Source organism: Nerophis lumbriciformis, linkage group LG32 (assembly GCF_033978685.3).
Source record: "Nerophis lumbriciformis linkage group LG32, RoL_Nlum_v2.1, whole genome shotgun sequence".
In the NCBI taxonomy this organism is placed as follows: domain Eukaryota; kingdom Metazoa; phylum Chordata; class Actinopteri; order Syngnathiformes; family Syngnathidae; genus Nerophis; species Nerophis lumbriciformis.
Window position 1 is genome coordinate 222,998 of NC_084579.2, and position 20,388 is coordinate 243,385.

The window sequence follows — 20,388 nt, forward strand, 5'->3', positions numbered from 1 at the left end:
CCGTAAACATTTCAACCAGCATCTTGTTAAGACCATCATTCCTAAAGCGACAGTGCGGCATAATTATTGGTAGTCAACAAAGTGGGGCCAGTCATATTTGTAACTTTTATTTTTTTCTGGCATGTAAAGTACAAATAATCAAACAATTCCATGAAAAAGTCTTCAAGCGTCTTCAGCTGAAATCCCAGTAGTAAATTTCCTAGACTAAACTGAAAGGTTTTGTGTGTTTTTTCTTTTACCTCTTTGAATTTTTTTTTTCATTGCTCGTTTGGTCATGTCTGGAAGTATGAGTGTTTTTTTTTTTTTGTATTCCCGCTACTTTGATCGTTTTTGATTTGTTCTACCATTCCAGGAAAAATGTAAGAAAAACATCACTACGTATACTGCGTCCCCTCTTCTAAATAAATAGACACAAAATACAGTTGGTTGAAAAACAGAAGGACCACGTGCCCCCCCCCGTCCGCCCGGTTCCCCTCTTTTCAACAAGAAGACCTTCCTGCTGCTTGCCATTCATAAACTCTTGGCCAAAAAGAACCATTTGACTTTGCACAAATAGTTTTGGAGGATCGTAATAAATTCATTCTATTTTCAGCCTTTAAGCATGAGCAGGCAGGAAAGCATCTTGTGAGGGACAACCCCCGCCCCCTCCTACTCCTGAAAGAAGGTGGTGGTGGGGCGGCTGTGCCGTGTCTCGGGGGCTCGCTGAGCGTTTGAAAAAACAAGACTGTGATTAGATTAAATAATTAAAATATTTTCATTGAACAAGACAGACAGAACACAGGCAGTAAAGGCATAACATCTAGCACACAGCATGTATGTTTATACACTTCAATTAGTTAAATATAGCAGTGCATTCTTTGACTATGGAGAACGTTTCCAGATCGTACTTCTAAAGCTGTTTTTCTATTTGCCCCCCCTCCCCTTTTTTTTCTCAAGAAACGAAATGGTGTAACCACAATTTTGGCAAAAACTCAAAAGTCTTTTAACCTTGCAAATATAACAAAATAAACCATAAATATACACAAAACATACGTTATACGAGGCAATAATAATAATCATAATAAATAGTTTTTTAAGTTAACAATAAGTTAAAACTACAAGCTTAAAGTCGCCCAAATAATACAAGTTTGTCGGCGCTATTTTTGAATTTTTTCTGTTTAAATTATTTTTTTCATGTTGCAACAAAAGCTACCACAGACTTTTACAAACACAATCGAAACACAGCTTGATTGAAAGAAAATAATCTAAGTCTAAAATCTGCATACACTGTAAAAAACTGCAACTAATTTGATAATGGAAGGAAAAGAAAGCATACTCAATCAATGCAACCAAACATAATCTTGACCCATATGTGTTTCCTATGGCAACATCAACAACACAAATACACAAATTCAACAAGTGAGTCCTGATATGTTAATGAAATCAATAAATTACGAAAAAAGATATTTGAAGTTGACATGGGCTAAAACTGATGATATATTAGACAGTATTCCTTTTGAGGTCACTGAGGATTGCTCTATTAAGTCAGACAATTTGCATGGTCAGAGCACAAATTAGGGGCTGAGGAGGTCGTTATGGAAATTTACAGATCAGAGCTCTCGTTTGATTTCTCCTAACGAGCCGGCTCGCATCTGATCTCTTCCCTCGCTGTCTTTTTTTTTTCTTTTTCCTTTTTCGTGTTCCTTTCGCTATTCTGCAGACCTTTTCAGTGTGACGTTTAATTTCTTTTTTTAAAAATATATATCATTTGTTCTCAGTCAATATAAAAACAAAGCACATTGCACTTACTGTTCCATAGGAAAGTTTTTTTGTCTTTTTTTTATTTAAACGATTATTGTTGTCGCTCAAGCAGTGCGGTGGTACTGTTTCCTGTTTCTCCTGGGCGAGATCTTCGCTGTACATGATGGGTGAAGGTCAGTGAATAGACCGCAAACAGGGAAGGTTTACACCGGTGCCTTATAATCTTGGGCTCCTACTGGTGCTTTGTTTGCCGGCAAAGATTGGCCTATTAGCAGTCGATGAAGCAGTGACATCAAAAGAATGAATATTTTGAAGCATTACTTTTAGAGATCCAATCGCAAATGATAGAAATGTCGGGGGAGGTGTTCCGTATCAAATGCTTACTATTTGTTCCTTTGTCGAGAGGTGATATGATTCATGGCTTGTTTCTGATATGCTTCTTTAGCATTTGGATGTCTCGTGTGAAACGTGTGCAAATGGGATTTGCTTGCTGCTGTGATGTTTCAGCATCGGGGCCACAAAACGATGCGCATTCAAAACGTGAGAACTTCAAACACAGTGGGGTCCTCACGGAATCTATTACGGATTTGTACAGCAGTTAATCTGGGGATGTTAAAGTTACACTGACTTGCAAAGCAAACTCTTTGGCAGAAAAAATGCAAATCTATCTAAAGGATCGTGCTCAGCAAAAGCCGCATTGTCACTAGAATCCCCTTTTTTCCGCTTGCAAACAGCGATCCGGGTTGTCAGTTGTGGGCAATGAGATGGTCTCACCGCAGCTTCTCAGAGCACAAATTCAGGACGAGAGGCGCGGTCAAAAAGCATAGATGCGTGTGTCATGGCTATCCCGAACTGTTAAGCTTGACCTATTTGTTTACGTCAGATTCCCTTCTTTTTGTCTTAACTGTCAAGTTCAGCGCGGGCGAGCGGTTTAAGTTGTTCTGCGATACAGTGTTCCTATGCCCCCCTTTCCCTAGATCCCCACCCGAACACTGTTCCCCACCCCTCGCTTTGCAAACATCAGAGGGTTTAAAGTAAAGCCATGCGATGTCCCAATTTTTTTCCCCCCAAGCTTAAGAATCTGTAAAAATTCAGCACAAGGTCTCGTTCCTTTGTATGTATAAAAATAGATCTATCTCTAATGTAATCCTTTCAAAGAGATCGTTCTCTTTGGCTAACACAGCGTCATTTAGAAAAGCAACAAACAGAAAATGTCTTGAATATAGTTGACCCTATTTAAATCTATTATCATGTGCAGATGTCTTGATAGTGAAAGACGTGAGCCTTCCCCATGGAAGAGCTTACGTCGGGTCTGTGACAGACACTTCAGATAGACGGGGCATGCTTAATGTTCCCTTAAGGGAGCTGGGTTGGAGATATTTTGAGAAGCGCGAAACAAACCGAATACCGTTCTCTTGTTTGTAGACAGAACAACAAATGTGACACTTATTTGCCATCTTGATGTTGCGCAGTTCTCTTTTTTTGTTCGAGGGTGGCAGTTCAATGCTTCTAGGAGTTGTTTGAAAGAAGCTACGACCGAGAAGCATCGGGCAAAGCTGCTAGTCTTCTTCCTAGAGGGATAGTCTTTTACGATGCCCGGTGTCTTTGCTTGCGGCTGATGTCTGGTCGGTTTTTAACTGCATCTTGCTACAACTTTTGGAGGACGCTATCAGGGGACTACTTTGATGATGAATTGATATTGCTCTGCAAACCTGCTCAGTCATTGGTCAGTCTGTCAGAAGTCCTGTATCATCCTGACCATGTTCTTGGGTTTGGGAATGTTCAAATTGATGCAAAAACCATCTCGTCAGAAAAGCTGGGGGGCACTGATAGTCTTCAACATAGCCCAATATCTTTGTTCGTGGTCGATGCTCAGTCGGTTGTTTTTTGAACTGCATGTACTAGACTGGTGAACAATAGGGGGGCTTTTTGAAGTTTTCAAGTGATATTTCTGCAGACCTGCTCAGTCTTTGATCTTATCATATCAGTAGCTCTGTATCGTCCTGACCACAGGCGCTTTCTTGGTTTTGGCAACATTCGGAATTGCCGGATAGCTTTGTTTTTGTGTTTTGGAGGATTTTATCATGCGCACTTGACTGAAAAATAATGGTCGTACTCTTTAAGGTTTGTAGCAAATATCTCTCTACAGACCTGGTCAGTCATTGGTCAGTCTATCGTGTCAGTAGCTCTGTATCCAGACCATGAGGGCTGTCTTGTTTGGCATATCGAATCATACCAGAGAACTGCAGGATGGCTTTGCTTGCAGTCAATGTTTGGTTGTTTTTATGGAACTGCAAGTTGCAGCTATGTTTTGGAGGATTTTATCAGGGGTAAGTAGACTGACAAGTACTCTTTGAGGTTTTTGTGTGATATCTCTCTGCAGCGTGCCAAGTCGTTGGTCAGTATATCTTTTCAACACATCAATGTGGCTTTTCTTGGGTGTGGCAGCATTCACACCAGTCAGATACGCAGTTCTAGTCCTATTTTTTCAAGCCATATTAAGGTTCACAAAACGATGCAAAAACCCGCTGTTTTTCCGTTTGTCAAAGTCAAGCCCATCAAGACCGTTTCTAAAGTACGCCGTCACCACCCAGCTCTTAAGTTCACAGAAAGTCTGCTTCTCTTTAATCTGGCCCGAGAAAATATATTTTTGGGGTTTTTTTTTGCTCGTTTGTGTAATCTGTTTTTGTTAGGAAGTGTTGGGGGGGGGGGGGGGGTGATTCTTATGGCTATCAGGCAAATTTTTGTTCCCGGATTAATGAGCTCACTTACTTTATGCCACATTAGGTCAGCACTAACAAACTTGCACAGGGGTAGAGAAACTGCCTTTACCGCCTCAATAAAGCACGTCAGGAAACAGTAGTCAAGGTTTTTAGAAAATGCTTACATATTCGGCTATTATTACCACCTTAAATATTGAATATATAGTTATATTTTGATAGATGTATATAAGAGAACACTGTTTTTCATTTCATTTTCTTTGATATTAAAAAAAGTCACTGATTTTCAAAATGCCCCGAGTGTAGAAAAAAAAAAGTGACTGCATCCTCTCCAAAGCAAGATAACGGGAGAGATGATGTGGGGGTCAAAGTTTTGAAGTAAATTGCACATATTCGTTGAAAAATTTTTGATCGCTATTGGTCTTTTTTTTGTTCATCAGTTGCCATCATTTGCCTGAATTCAATCAAAGAACATTCTTTGTCACATTCGTTAGACTGTCTCCTAAATAGATCGCTCTTACTCCCCTACCCAACAAAGCAGCTACGTACCCCGTCTAATTCAATCCAGGCAAAGACAGGGAAGGACTAGCATGTCGTGGAAAGAGAACAGAAAAACTCCACTGCTGTGTTTGTATGAAACTCCTGACTTGTGGATGCTTGCTTATGGATCTGTTTGGTCATGTGTGTCACTATGTGTGTGTTTTTGCGATTATATAGTGTGGATTTGTGTGAGAAAGCGTCACAGAGAGACTCAGTCCAGGCCCATAAATAGAGTGATGGCACGGGGAGCTCATTTAGCCCCCCTGTGCAGGTCAAAGGTGCTGGCGCCAGCAGGCCCCTCCCTTAGGCCTTGTGCTGCTTGCTGGTCTTGAAGGAAACCTGCAGCACACGGTCCCCCAGGCGGTAGCCGTTAAGGCTCGCGATCGCCATGGCGGCCTCGTCGTAGTTGGTCATGGTGACAAAACCAAAGCCCTTACATTTGTTGGTGGTGAAGTCACGGATGACCTTGACATTGGTGACAGCGCCAAAAGGCCCAAAGAGCTGCCACAGGACGCTCTCGTCCGCCTCGGGCGACAAGTTGTACACGAAGATGCACCAGCCGGCTCCGGTGGGCCCGGTCAGGTTTACGCCGGCGAGGCTGGTCATGCTGTCGATTGTGATGGGGGAGAATCTGGGGAAGAGAGTGGGAGAGCTACCATGGGTGTCATTCTGAAGTTCCACGTCACATTCAGTGCTCTACACTAGCTCTGGAAGAAGTTAAGCTAGGGTAAGGAGTCAGAGGACCCCGTCTCTTCCGCTGCACAATAGCAGCTCCAAACTACCTGCTTTCATACAAAATGACACCGAGTGCCCTGAGGACACGTAAGACACCCACACAGTCTGCTTATTGTCTCTGCTGACCAAAGCCCGTCTGCAAGAATTCCACACATGAATCACAATGTTCAACTGAAAGCACAGGAGTGAACGAAACACAGAAACCTAGAGAGGGATGAAAAGCAAATTAAGAGTCAAATCATACAAAAACTGGAGCAAACAGACGGAAACGGAATCTGGTATGTCCATGCTGGTGGTGAATAAAAGGGGGACATTAAAGCAACTCAAACGGACAATGTTAGTTTATAAATCAAGTCAATTATTGCTTTCGATTTCAAATGATAGAAAAACTGAAAAGGTTGAAACAAAGCCATGCCAGAATACCCTGCTGTGATAAGAAGGCTATTGTTGCTGTTTTAACAGTCTGATTTGAGAAAGTCAGCAGATGGTATTCCGGGCACTTTGTTTGAGGTTTTATTTTAGGCATGGATGCTTTTGAAAGTACACTTTTTTTTTGGCATTTACCTCTTGACTCCGTAGCTGGCGTTTAGTAAATTGTCGAGTCTGCAATGCAAGAGGGAGAGTGAAGGGGGATGGAGAAGTTAGTTAGGAGACCTACAAGGAAGGGATGGCCGTTCACTTTTTGACATGTAGCTGGGGGCATCCTTCATTGCAAGGCAGCTCCACACCAACCAAAAACTAAGACTGCGTTCACACTTGTCTGGTTTGCTCGGGTTGAATGAAACTCTGGCGCATTTGCTTTGACCGGGATCATCCGAACACGCGAGTGAACTGAGGTGCGGTTTGGTTCTCTCGGTCCTAAATGTGAATGCTACGCAGAGCAAAGACACGGACCAGTGTTAAAATGACCACTAAATATACAAGAATGTAAGAGAAAAAGTGTTGTCCTTGTTCTCTGTGTGTGACAACAGCGCTCTTTAAAAATGTTGTGAAATCTAAGCTGGTAAAAATATACTTAATGGTGCCATAAACCTGCAAAGCAAGACGCATGATTCGTGAAGAGTTGACGTATATATTTATTGTACAGACCTTTTATTATGGTGTATCCTCGCCGTGATAAGTCTAAAAGAGCCAATGTCCGTAGTAGATAAAACCCAGGTGCTGAGTCAACTGATTGATGTTGGGTTGATCAATTTTACACCCATTTTCGATAGAAGCATTAATGAATTGAATATTTGTGTACCGCAGTAGAATATAAAAGTAAACATATTTTTCAATGCATCAGATGACATTGTGCTTAGTCATTTTTGAGTTAAGTCACTAAAGATGGCCCAATCAAATCATTTTCCTGCATGCTCTTTGGTCCCATGACAAAAATACCAGTGTGAACGCCAAACGAATAGCACCAAAGTGCGCACCAAGTATCTTTTTGAAAAACTTTGGGTCCAAACCAGACTGGCGGACTACAAGTGTGAACGCAGGCTAACTGACTTGAGTTTATTTGCCCCTTAAATATTCCTTAACTTTATATCTAATGACTGAACAACATCCCTACACCGTCTTCTCCTTCACTTAAATAATCTCTGTGTGGTTTTCCAAGAATATTATTTTGTAGTGAAAGCAGTAAAGGAAATACCAATGAAGTGTTAGCAAGATTTCTACTGTAGGTTCAGCATGTTCAGCAGTGGTTTATAGTTACTTAAGTGTTTTTTATGGTAAAAATCTGGTCTCTTACATTGGTTTTGAGCTGCTATTTGGATCTGGTCCCTTTCCAAGAGAAGGGATCACGCTGCAGTTTCAAAGAAAATCAGAGAAAGAGATATTGTTTTAAGGATAATGCACACGCCAGAATTTTAGTCTACAAGTTGTGTTGTGCCACTAGACACTGCCAGAGGATTTATGAGCTAAAAAGTGTAGTTAGGGGTTGGTAAGAGACTGTTGAGCCATGAATGATATTCCCTTCCATAGTAGAACTATGACATTTTGACACAGCTGGCATTGTTATCAAATAGTTTAGCATTGTCAGACTCATTCATGAATAAACCTCGTAAGTTCTTAATAAAGTTAAGTTCCCCTTCAAGCAGACAGTCGATGTTAGTGGTGGTCCCGCGGGCAAGTTCCTTCGTAGTGTCAGTACCTGAATCGTTGCGTCTGGTGGTGCAGTGGCCCTGTGTAGCGGCGAGCAGCCGTCTGATACAACTGAGTCAGCAAAGCCTGGCCCGTCTTCTGGCTGGGGTTGTTGGCAAACTTGACAGTGATGGGCTCGGCGGCGCCCAGAGGCTTCTGTCCGTTCAGGCCCTTGATGGCCTCCTCCGCTTCGTTTCGCTTGTCAAACCGGATGAAGCCCACTCCTCGTGATATGCCTGCTCCGAATAAGAATAACACGCCAATGTTACTACCTTGGCATCCAGGGCGGCCAGTGATGGGCACCAGTCTGACAGGAGGGTCATCCAAGGAGACGTGATGTTTGCAAAAGCCAATAAGGCTATACCTGTAACTTGGTCCACTAGGATGCGGGATGTGATGATGCGACCGTATTGGGAGAAGAGCTGCTCCATGTCCTTCTGGCTCATGGTTTTGGGGAGTCCACTGACGTAAAGGTTTGCGTCACGAATGGACGCCGAGCTCGGTCGGGCGTATGATACCTACAAATCCCCAAGACATTACATCAGTCTGGTGCCTCATTTTTATACCACTTAAGGCATGAAATCGAACACAAATATACAATTCTACCCGGGGTGTAATGGTACATGTGTTTATACTGCCTTGCGTCTAGGCCGTAAACAAATATTGTGCCAAGAGAAAACAGTTGGTGAATAGGGCGACAAGCTGGAACTATTAATGAGTATTTCATTTCCTAAAAAGTAAACAATCATTCAAACAGTTCAAACTTCTATTGTTCCACTTGTCTGCGTTGTTACATTTTCCTTCAAAGAAACTATTATAGAATACAGTGGTGTCTTGATGTGGCCAAATCCGGCCCGCGAATGACAACATACCAGCCTGCGAGTTCAGTTCAAAACTTGTGAGACAAACATTTTTACAGAAAATTCCTAAAAATACAAGAGTGTTCCTGTTGTATAGAGGAACTTGGACAGCTCCAAACACATTGGCAGATCCTTGCATTGTCATTGAACCTTGATGAACACTGGGGCCCAAATTTGTGAGTCGCCCCTTTAAGCCTTCTCCTTTTTGGCAGTTACACATTTTTTTGGTAATGTGATTTATGTAACTAAGGTGTTGCTGGAGCTTGTTTACTTCAGTTGCAGTCAGTAGTCATTTGTTCAACTTACTATGGGTGTCCCTCAAAGTTCCATTTTAGGTCCTCTCTTTTTTTCATAATTTGGGCTATTTAACTATTTTCAGTTATGAGAGACTCCCCGTTCTTGCAGCAGATTCTTAAAAACATCAGGGTGCCTTCGTAAAGATGATCTTTGACTAGCTTTTTTTGCAGACAATAGCAGAAAGCTCCTGTAACTATTGACAAAATACATCAAAATCAAATGTCTACTGTAGAGGACATTGGTTCTCCAGAACATACAAAATAAGATAATATAGTGAAGACCCCTTGTCCTTAGCTTTCTGGAAATGTTGCCCCCCCCTGCTTAATATCCCTGGCCTAAAATCTATATTGTGATGTATAGTGCAGCCCCCTGTGATAATGTATATCACAATATAATATTTGGCATATACAGTAATAGAACCATTTCAAAGTCTATAAAGTTTACAAAGGCTCCTAATTTAGCTGCTGACATATGTGGTAACAAATTGTGACAGTTCTGTTTGTATTATTTTCTCCAAACAATTACTAATCTACTTGCTAATTTACTGTTATAAGAGGAACTATAAAACAATTTTAAATGTTGCCTATCTTTCACAATCATTATGAAAAACATGACATTACAGACATATTTTTTAATGCATTCTAACTCGTAAATAAACATATGTAAAAGTCCGCTAAAGCAGAGTCAATTGGAGGTCCTTTATTCCGCCTATAAAACCCAATAAAAAAACATCCAAAAAGCACCAACAATACTTAATTTACATTTCGTGACTTGAATATTAACCAACTATTAGTAATATTGTTAATATAAGTGCTAACCCAGACAAACTATTTATAGCGGCGGCGTGATCAAAAGCATGTGTGCCAATGTTTACATCATTGAGTGGTCTGCTGTTTCCTCGCTTCCCTTCTCCTTCGAAGTTAAATATAATCCGACATTTTTGGTACACTTTGACAGCCAATTTAGACCCGGAAATGGCGAGAACGACACGAAAAGACGCTAGATTCTGCCACTCTGTTCTTAGCGAGGATTCTGAGCAATTTTTCATCTAAAACGGGAATAGAACAATGTTCTAGCAGTCGGCATCCTAATGACAGCAGACATTGTACAGTAAGTGATGTTTTATTATATGTTTGTTGTCTCTAATAAAGTCGGCAGTGAGTAATGATCAGTGATGTCGTGGGGAAAAAAAGCAAAGTTGATGCGTTTTTAAATGATGCTTAAAATGATCAAAATACGTAAATATGAAATGGTGTTATAAATGTGCCCGTTACATGATATATATACTTACAGCATGTATATAAAACCTTAATGGAGGTGTTTGGGTGTTTTTTTAAGAGCGTTATAGGCAAAATAGCCACTCCCATAGGCTCCATTGTAAGCGGATTTTTGGTCGCAATTTTTTTAGTATATAGAATGCATAAAAAAAGAGAAACGTGTTCTTGTCTTAGATAAGGATTGTGAATGATCGGCAAAATTCCCCCAAAAAGTGCAGTTCCCCTTTTAATATCTGGTTACTGTGTGCTGTAACATGTATCTATCGACACTTCTGTTAAAATGTAATAAGCACTTATTCTTTGTTTTTTGGATACTTTAGGACAACACTACAAATGTAGGTATCGATCCGATACCAAGTAGTTACATGGGCAGTATTGGTCACACCAATGCTGATACTGATCATTCTAATGTTCAACATCATTGAACGAGAGAATTTTGGACCACTATTATAATCAGGCAAAAACAATATCAATTAAATGTTTATATTATGTCCTACTATTGGCTCTGATTTAAATCATTTGGTTTTTGCCCTTAAAACCCTCCTGTCTCCAGGGACTTATTTCCTGAGTTTGTAAACAATAACAAAAACGGCAAAAGATTATATGAGAATATATTGGACCATATACTGATATTTGTATCAATCCACCCAACCCTGTTTATTTTCAAGAGCTCTAGCTTAGCAGTTAGCATGTTGCGCTATTCGTCATCCTCCAGTGATAATACTTGTCAGAAACGTAGTTTATTAGCCGCCTTGGAGGTGAGGATTACTGACATAAAAGTGGCTTTGTACGGTGGAGGTACGTTAGCCGCTAGCAAGGACGCTACGTTGCGTGGAGGACGTGGCTGTTAGCTTGTCGCTGTGAAATTTGCGAGACACAGCCAGACTGTGTCATCAGCATGCATGATCACAATATAACGATGGTATTGAAAGCTCTCTCGTAGTTATATCATTTATATTGTCTATATCACCTTGACTTTTGTTGGCATTGAGCGGAGAGCCACCTTGGTAATTATTATTTCATTAATTTAGTAGTGTTTCTCATTTGTTTGTCTAAGTGCTGGCACTCGCAACTTTCTTTGCCCCCATGGTGGCTTATTTGTTTGGGCACTCCAATGATATGCAAGGTAGTTTTTCTTTTTTTGTTGTTGGGAGAATTACCTTCTGTTTTTTGAAAAATCATGAAAGCTAAGCATGAACCCAAGCGATGTACGTACCAAACTGTACCGTTACACCCCAAAGTACCACTGGTTCATTTAGTGTCTTTTCCAGCAAAGAAGACTGCCAATTGAATCAGTCGGGTACAACATGGCCCATTTTGTTTTCCAACAACACAACAATAAACCTTAAGTGTTTGTGTGTTCCCACTCATTAGTGGTGGTTGCATCTGTGCTTCTGTGTCCATCCCTTATGTTGCTCTCCTCTCCTAAGCAGAGGAACATGAAACAATATGTTGTTGTGTTTGTGTGCGACGGAGAGACAGTGTGTGTGTTGTCTGAGATAGGCTGCCTTCACTGGCCATGCCTCTTTTCCTTTGTCTCAGTCCTCCCGGGGTGGGTGTGGGGAGACTGCTCGACTGGCAAACGGCGTAAATCATCACATCACAAGACTTGACAACCCTTTAAACACACACACTCTCTCCCGATTGACAGGACTGGCTGAAATGTCTGTCGACATTCACTACTTTTCATGTCTGATATCTTGAATAAAGGTGGTCACCAAACACGTCCATTGTGCAGGAGGGTTGTGCTGCACAGTGATTAGGGGGTCCCAGAGAGGAGGCGGGGGGACTCTTTCCATTAGGGGAGCAAAGGCTGCCCTATAATTAACCCTCTCCTTGCCTCTCCCACACTACAGATGGTGCCTGAATCCCATATGGCCTCTAATCCTGTCAGCTCGACCCCCTTCCACCCCTCCACTGCTGCAGATGCCCCCCTCACGCCCCCGAGTCCAAGGCCTCGCCCGGCGTCTATTCAGAACTGGAGCAAAGCCCGTGCTCCTCGCATGTTTGTAGTAAATAGAAGCATGGTATTATCAAAGTAGTGCTCCTTGTGCAGGGGCAACACAAAAGCCCACCCATCCCACACTAAACCCAACATTGCCGCCCCATACACACACAGTTGATATTTTTACAAATTAATGCTAGATCTTGTTAAAACCAGCTTTTTAAAATACCTTCATTAGGTTTTTGACCTTTTAAAGATGACATTAACAAATCTAGAACATTTTCTAGATACATCCCCCTAAATATTTTGGTTTTGATTTCAATATGATTATGAATGTGTCAAGTAGAGATTAGTTAATTACGTGGGTGATGGACGGCTGGCAGCGCTTCATAGCAGCAGTCGACCTCCAGGGCCCCAACTCCCCCCCTCTGTTGGGAGTTGTCGTGATTATATGTAACATGTTTATGTGTGCGTGGCATGGAGGTTTTTAACCACTCCAGACTAGGCCCTCTTAGGAGCCCAGTCTAGATTGTATTTTTTTACTCATCGTCTTCCCCAGAGTTTTACCTTTTTCCCACCTTTTACGAGGCGCCTCGTGGCGACCCATCAACGTTCCTGTTCTGTAACCCCGTACACTGTTTGTTTGTCTAATCTTGAACGGGTTTGTGCAGAAAACATAGTTTCGTTGTGCTTGTGCAATGACAATAAAGACCTATCCTACAGTGAATGAACCATGATAACACATCATTATGATTATTATTATTGCATCTCCCTCTGTCTATGAAGACTAGTGACTCCTCTGTCTGTAACTTGTGTGGAGGGTCTTTGAACGCACCACAGTTGTTGCCAATGAGATGCGAAAGTGAAACTTAAAACATGACTTTCTCTTATGCTGCCACCAATAGTTATTACATTTTTACCTTGCTACTATTCCTTTTTTCTGCCAATTCTAAAATGCTGGTGCTTTGTGTGAATGCTTAAAGGTGAGCTTTGTTGGCATTGGGACGTTTGTGCAGATTTAAGTGTTTGAAGTCAGGTTTGTCGCTAGCCAGGTGGAACAACCCATTTTGTGTTTTTAATAGGGTGTAGTCCCAGACATTTGATTTCATTCAAGCCACATTATTCTTGAACTTTCACGGCTATTTTGATGATAGGTATTTTTAAATGTGTTTTAATTCATTACTTATTTAAATATCAGAAAAAGTACACCCCCACTTTGACACTGCTGTCCAATAAAAGTTCACCTCCAGGCAGCTACAAGCCTAAACTAACACCCTCCCCGGATTGTTAACAATCAAATGCAGATACTCTCTCTGTCTCTCTGTCAATCTGTCAATCTCTCTATACTACTACTTGCTGTCCATATCCTACCAAGTCAGACCTACACTGTTTCAATATCCATTTCTCTGTTCTCAATTGTTGATGACTGATGATAACAACCAAACCCAACCTCCACACCCCGGATTGTAAATAATTCAATGTGATGATCTTGTGTGATGACTGTATTATGATGATAGTATATATCTGATAGTATATATCTGTATCATGAATCAATTTAAGTGGACCCCGACTTAAACAAGTTGAAAAACTTATTGGGGTGTTACCATTTAGTGGTCAATTGTACGGAATATGTACTTCACTGTGCAACCTACTAATAAAAGTCTCAATCAATCAAAAAGCAGGGGTTGGCAAACTATGGCCTGTGAGCCAAGTATGACTCCAAAGGTCATTGGATTAATTTGTAAAAACGGTCCTTTTAGCCCCAAACAGATGTAATACAGTATATCATAATTCTTCCTTAGAGGACTTGATGGTGTTTTCATCAGACTTTTACATGACATTTGTGATGCCCCTATTGGTTGTGCTTACAATGCTTTGGAAGAAATGCTAGTATATATGTAAAGGGCTTCTCTAAAGTTTGGAAAAAAAATAGTCATCATAAATGTTGAGAAGAAATTGTGAAAATTCAATGATAAAGTTGGTTCAATCAAATTAAGAGCGTCTAAGAAAAGCTATATCCCCCATCAACATTATGAAATGCTTTGTTCCACCTGGATAGTGCAAACCTCGCTTACAACACATCACTCGAAAAAACTTCATAGCTCACCTTTAAGCTTTAAGACAGCATTTTGGAGCAAGGATGAAGTGCTAGAATAAAAGTCACATCTATGTGGCAGCATATTGTAGGAGAAAGTTATATATAAGTTTCACTTTTGCATCTTATTAACCATAACTTTGGTGCATTCAAAGACCTTTGATCAGAGTTAGGAACACAGGTGTCATTGGGTTTTAAAGATAGGAGACTTAAATCCCAATAGATGCACTAATAATAATATAACTAAAAAAAAAAGATGTATTATAATGATTCGTATCACTGATAAATGATAATCCAAGTGTATCAGATAATCTCTACTTTACACTCTAAAGTGAGGAAAAATGTGACAGATTTATAATTATATTTTTGTGAATAATGACATGTTACATTATTAAATAAACTTCATATTCTGCGCACTTTAAATGGCTTTTTTTTAAACTTTTTTTTTTACTTTTTTATTTTTCAAAACAATCTTATCTAGATATTTGAACAGTCAATAATTTAGTATTCTGCATGTGTTTTAAAAAGCCGGTTTCAACTGAATCCAAGCAATATTTGAGGTGATGTAAACATAGCAAGTGTGTGTGTGTGGCGATGACACACACCTGTACATGATTGATGACTTGAGCACATTTAGTCCGTGCCCCTTTTCAGGATATGTTTCTGTATGGCAGCCATGTTTTTCAAGCAACCTTGCTCACATGTGCGTGTCAGTCCCCTCAACGTGTGTGTGTGCCAAATATGGCGGTGGTCCGGTTAAAGACTGAGAAATTTCAAGCCAACCCGAGCTCAGTGCCGCCCGGGACACAAGAGTAGGGCTTGTCAAACTGTGACCCTTTTCAGGACTAGAAGAATTCCTAAAGGAGCGTCCGTACGCCCGGTCCTCCCAGCCGAGTCTTCATGTCTGCAGTCACGAGTCAGAATTAACGCCTCGTCAGCGGGCAGCTGGCGGACCATCACCTGCTCTGCTCTGCTCTGCTCTGCGGGAGATTCCATTTCTTTGCGGCGCCACACTTTTTTCCACTCATCTACTTTGAGACAGGATGTGCTCTCCTCCCTCACTCTTTCATCTGATTTGGGCACAAAGACGAGCTCCTAATTAGCCCCGATCGGAGGCAGATGGGGGCAGGGCTAACCTGGCTTGAACCCTGGGTGCAGCACAACCAGGCCTCCCTAATTACATTTCCATCACAATAACCCCCGCGTGCTTTCTGACCTCCGCTTTTCACCCCTTTCTTTGTTCTCCTCGCCGCTGCCTTCTGCCTCCTCCTCCCCTTGCCTTCTGCCACGTCTGTCGCTCTTGACAAAATGTCCACTTCCTCTCTTGTGGTCTTCTTCTCACCTTGATTGTTTTAGTCTGCAGTTTGAGCCCATTCAGCGTGTTGATGGCCTTGTCCGCGTCGTTCGGATCCACATAGTTGACGAAGCCGTAGCCCAGACTCTGACCTGCGAAAAGAGGGCAAAAGCTGTGATCGGTGTTCCAGAACCCGAGCGGGTGCACATTCCCTTACCCGTGATCTTGTCCCTGACCAGCTTGCACGACTCGATCTCCCCGATGCTGCCGAAGAGGCTCTTGAACTCCTCCTGCGTCATGTTCTGAGGCAGGTAGTTGACAATCAGGTTGGTTTTGCTGTCGTCCGTGGCGCCGTTGGTGCTGATGACGGGGCCGTTGGGCAGGCTGGTTCCGCTGGGACCGTTGGACACCTGGGTTTCCATGGTGCTGATTATCTGCTGAGGGAGACGGCGGCGTCAGGAAAAAAAAAAAAAAAGGACAGGCCCTCTTTCGGCCTTGTCTGACGGAAAAGGTCAGGAATCAGCATTGCTAAAATGGAGATGGATGCGAGAGCTGATTGAATATCCTTCCATCCCCCCCGCCTCTCTTCCTCTGCCTCTGGTCCTGCAGATGTCACAGTCCCTTTTCCCCTTCTCTCCCCATCCCCCTCTCCTCTCGCAGGGTCAAAGACAATTACATCACTCCATGAAAAATGGTCATATGCTTTTTCTTTGTGTACCGCGCCCCATCATGTCGCCTCATTTGCTCTCAAGTAGCAGCTGAGGTAGGCTCCAGCACCCCACGCTACCCCGAAAGGGACAAACGGTAGAACATGGATGGATTTCTCAAGTAACGGCAGAAACTTCTTTTTTTTGTCGTGTTACATTTCCTATAAGGCTCAAATGTCACCCTACTTTGCAGCAACAACCACATATAAACTCACTCATTATTCTGCATAGTTTCACACATACGTCAAATCCACATATGCTGATGAAAAGGAGAGTTTTTCTTCTACGAATAGCGGCGCCTAACCTGCCTCTTCCCCTCGTCTCTGCAACCTGCAGTCTTCCTCCCAGCCTCACCTCCCCTCGGGTTGCCCGGGCAACAGCCCCTCAAAGACTGCATTGTGTCTAATGGCTCTGCACGGCTCTTAACTCTTTAAAGCTTGCCGTGTGCCTCCTGCCGCCTTCTTATTACTGTCGGGCCTTACGTACAACTGTGGAAAAAAACATCAAGCGAGAGCTAAAAATAAAAGACTTCAATCAATCCGTCACGTCGAGACAGGATGCCCACTGGATGTCACGCTGCTGTTAATTAGAAAAGACACGCTTGTGCGTCGGTATGTGACGTGACACGGCCTACTAACAGTATGAGCAACTGCGTGTGTCCCAAATATGACAAAAGCATTTCAAGCGAGGGCGGGGAAGCACAATATTCGGCGGTAAAATTATATAACTCCCGTCAAATGTTCATTGTGCAGGATTATTTCATCTGTTAGGTGTCAAAAATCTTTTAAATGCATGAATAATCCAAAATAAGCACCGTTAGCTGTCTAATCACTTGTATTTGTTATGCTAGCACCGTGTGGCCTGCCTTCCTGACTCCTTCTTTTTTTCTTCTATTTTGGGGTTCTGCGAGATCTCCCTTAATATTTAATGTAGCGCATCAGCTACATGGCCTACACATGGGCCCGGACTCGCACGCGAACACCAGGCCAGCCTCTCCTCCAGCACAACAAGCCAGACTGGCACGCAAACCAGCTCACATGCGTCCTACACTCCTTTATCGTAATCAAATCAAATCTCTCATTCAAGAAAAATGAAGAGAAAGAGAGTTGCTACGTGGCTAACATGTTTTTGTTTCTCCTTTGCCTTTCCTCTGAGTGCATGTAAACAGCCCAGCCAATTCATTTCTGCTCCAAATGCAGCGCAGCACTGCAGGCTATGTGATGTACACTCACTCGAAGTCATCGCACGTTATGACAATCTACATGGACGTGAGAAGACTCAATCCAACGTGACGCTCCCCCAAAAAAAAAAAAAAAAAAAATCTGAAATGAAACCTTAGCTTGTAGAGAAATTCTGTAAAATGTGTGCATTACATTCAGCTATATTTACCATATATATTATTTTCCTCCAAAGTGCAAGAATTTGACCTTGCCACCATAGAGCATCCCCTCTTCAGAGAAGCACATCACCTTATTATATCAAACAATTCCCTTTTTTTTTTAAAAGCTGCTCGGCCGCCGAGTGTAAATGAGCCATCTAAATAGCACAGATTACGGGATTATCCCAAACAAAGGGCATTAGGCACACTCGCCGCAGTTTAAGGGATTATTGTGGCAGCTGTATTTAAAAAAAAAAATAAAAATAACAGAAGTCACATCGATCAGTTTAAAAAAAAAAAAAAGAAAAGCCAAGTAAATTCAGCACTAAAGACGTTTGAGCGCTGGCCAGCGTGCTGAAATTAGGGAGTGGCAATCTCCCAACCTCTTCTCTTGCATTGTCCCTCTTGCCTTTTCCCCCTTTTTTTTTGTATGAAATGAAACTCAACATATTTAAATCTAGCCAATCTAACCCCCCCACTCCTCCTCCTCCTCCTCCCCCATTCATATCCCTGCTTCCAAGCTCTGCAGGCATTCAGCAGCGTGGCTTGTCTTTCTGCTGAATAAACGTATTGACAGGCCCCAAACAAAAGAGCCACCCGTTCCTCTTCTTCTCTGCCTCTAGCACAGGGCTATGGCAGCACTATGAATATTAATGCGCACACTGGCGCTTTGTGCGTGTGCACGGCCGCTCAGGACAATGACTCTTATACAGTAAAAAGCAAATTGTTAATCTTTTAGTTAATCGTACAATAATCAGCAGCAAAAATGAGAGTCCTGTTTTTTTTTACATACTCTTCATTCCTTAGGGTAATAATAATCAAGACACATAATAAAAAATGAATATATGTTTGATTGTTTGTCAATTGAATGGCTGGTTTACTGCCACGGTGGCCTCAGCTCGTCCTTGTCCTTGGAATTGTGTAAGAGCCTCGGGAAGGTTGTCTGACTCAACGGTTTTTGTTTTTTTTATTCGCCTGCCACTGCGGTACCGGTGTTGGCTGCGGCCCATGCGTGTGTAAAGGGGGGGGGGGGGGGCTACAGGACACACAAGCTTTGACAGCTAAAGGTGGAGAATGACTCCACTTGTCGTGTATTATTTCTAACACTTAGCAGGAGAGTGTTTGTCTTTGAAATGGATGATATTTTGCAGCGTGCTCCAAAAGGCCCCTGGTGTCCATCTGAGACACGCCCAACAAGAAGCGGCGGCCATGAGCCAATTTATTGTCCCCACCCTCCTCCTGCACGTCTCCATTTTCTCGCCAAGCATGGCCGCCCCGTGTCGGAGATGCATGTGCGTCCTGTTGCGCGTGCGTCATTATTTGCAATCCTTTTTAAACAAAAAAGAAGATGCGTACTGTCTCTCCTCCCTCAAAATGAAGTGACTTGACCTTTTTTCCCCCCCCATCCTCGCTGGATGGGTGGAGCAGCCTCGTGTTTTGTCTCCCGCATCCTTGTGAGGTGGCCAAGACGACCAACCCCCATTTTCTTCCCCTCCTTTTACAAACCAACTCCACAAAGATGGATGGATGCGACAAGGAGGGAATATAAAATGGAAGCATCCGTCAAGATGACACCACGATGCGGGTTTATTTCAACTACACAACATCCCCACGGTGGATTTGTGTGGTGTTTTTACAGGGCGATGCTGCATGACGTAGAGAGGAATAAAGGAGAGGTCATACGTACAGTAACCATTCTTGTAGTACACTGGATAGGAAAACTAGCTCCCCTCTTCTGCGCGTTGATCTCGAAAGCTTCACCAAGCTTCGGCGCTGTCGTCGCACCCCTTTTTTTGTTTTCCACGGAGTTCCAAGATGAAAAAGGAGGAAAAAAAAAAAAAAAAAGATAAAAAATAATAAGCTTGGCCTTTGAAGCGGGTCTCAGCCTGCTGGAGATGGGTTAGGGTCCTCCTATAGGGTGGAAATGAGGAAGGGAGGAGACGGGCGGCTTTCTGCAGGACGATGGAGGAGGAAGAGCTCTCCGTCCAAACGGCGTGGGCGACGGCGGCAATGACAAATAGTAGAGAGAGAGAAGCAGGGTGTGTCCAAGGATGGGAGGAGGAGGAGGAGGAGGAGGAGGAGGGCTTGTCTTCTGGTTGGTCTGCTGCTGCCAAGCTTTTGCTTTTTTTTCACCCTTTTTCTGCTTGTTATTGGTTGTGTTGAGCGTGCATGCAATGCCTTGCTCAAGTCGCCTTCTGCGCCTCTGCTGCAATCTTCTTCTTTTATGCCCGCTGCTGCCGGCTGCTGATTGGCTAATTGTGCAGGGAGGGTGCTACATGGCGGCCATTGCTATGTGCTCCTCAGCCATTATCCCCTTCAGGGAAGAGATCACCCCCCCCCCCCCCCCCCCCCACCTCTTCACACACACACTGAATAGGACTCCACCTGCACTGAACAGATGGGTGCAGCACTTGTGTGTCGTCCCCCCCCATTACTGCATCTTCCACCAAAACCACCAAATACTATTTTTGTTATAAAGAGAAAAAAAAAGTGAAAGGCACCTCAGACAAAAGCATGGAGATGTTAGCAAGAGATGTGGCGTGCGAGGCAGATGGCCACATTCTGGGGGCACGGTGTGGGGAGGGGGCAGTCAGGTGCAGACGTAGGAATAACAAATTAGAAAACCCCTCCTCAAAATCATCCGTCTGTGTGTGTGTGTGTGTGTGTGTGTGT

General features: G+C 42.7%; 1 protein-coding gene across 14 annotated transcripts; it reads right to left on the reverse strand.

Annotated features, from left to right (window-relative positions):
• Positions 1 to 91: 91 nt before the first annotated feature.
• On the reverse strand, positions 92 to 19,897 carry elavl3 (ELAV like neuron-specific RNA binding protein 3). 14 transcript variants are annotated; one of them, XM_061981265.1, is made up of 8 exons: positions 19,403 to 19,897; positions 15,848 to 16,064; positions 15,679 to 15,782; positions 8,227 to 8,380; positions 7,873 to 8,101; positions 7,471 to 7,524; positions 6,300 to 6,338; positions 92 to 5,652 (listed from the first exon to the last, which is right to left on the reverse strand). In XM_061981265.1, the coding sequence occupies exons 1-8, from the start codon at positions 19,409 to 19,411 to the stop codon at positions 5,304 to 5,306; spliced, it is 1,155 nt and encodes a 384-aa protein (XP_061837249.1). In that variant the 5' UTR covers positions 19,412 to 19,897; the 3' UTR covers positions 92 to 5,303. The 14 variants fall into 14 exon arrangements, with proteins under 14 accessions (XP_061837249.1, XP_061837250.1, XP_061837251.1 ...); XM_061981266.1 differs by having other exon boundaries at positions 7,873 to 8,098; positions 15,848 to 16,067; XM_061981267.1 differs by having other exon boundaries at positions 92 to 5,631; positions 15,848 to 16,067.
• Between the last annotated feature and the right edge of the window lie 491 nt (positions 19,898 to 20,388).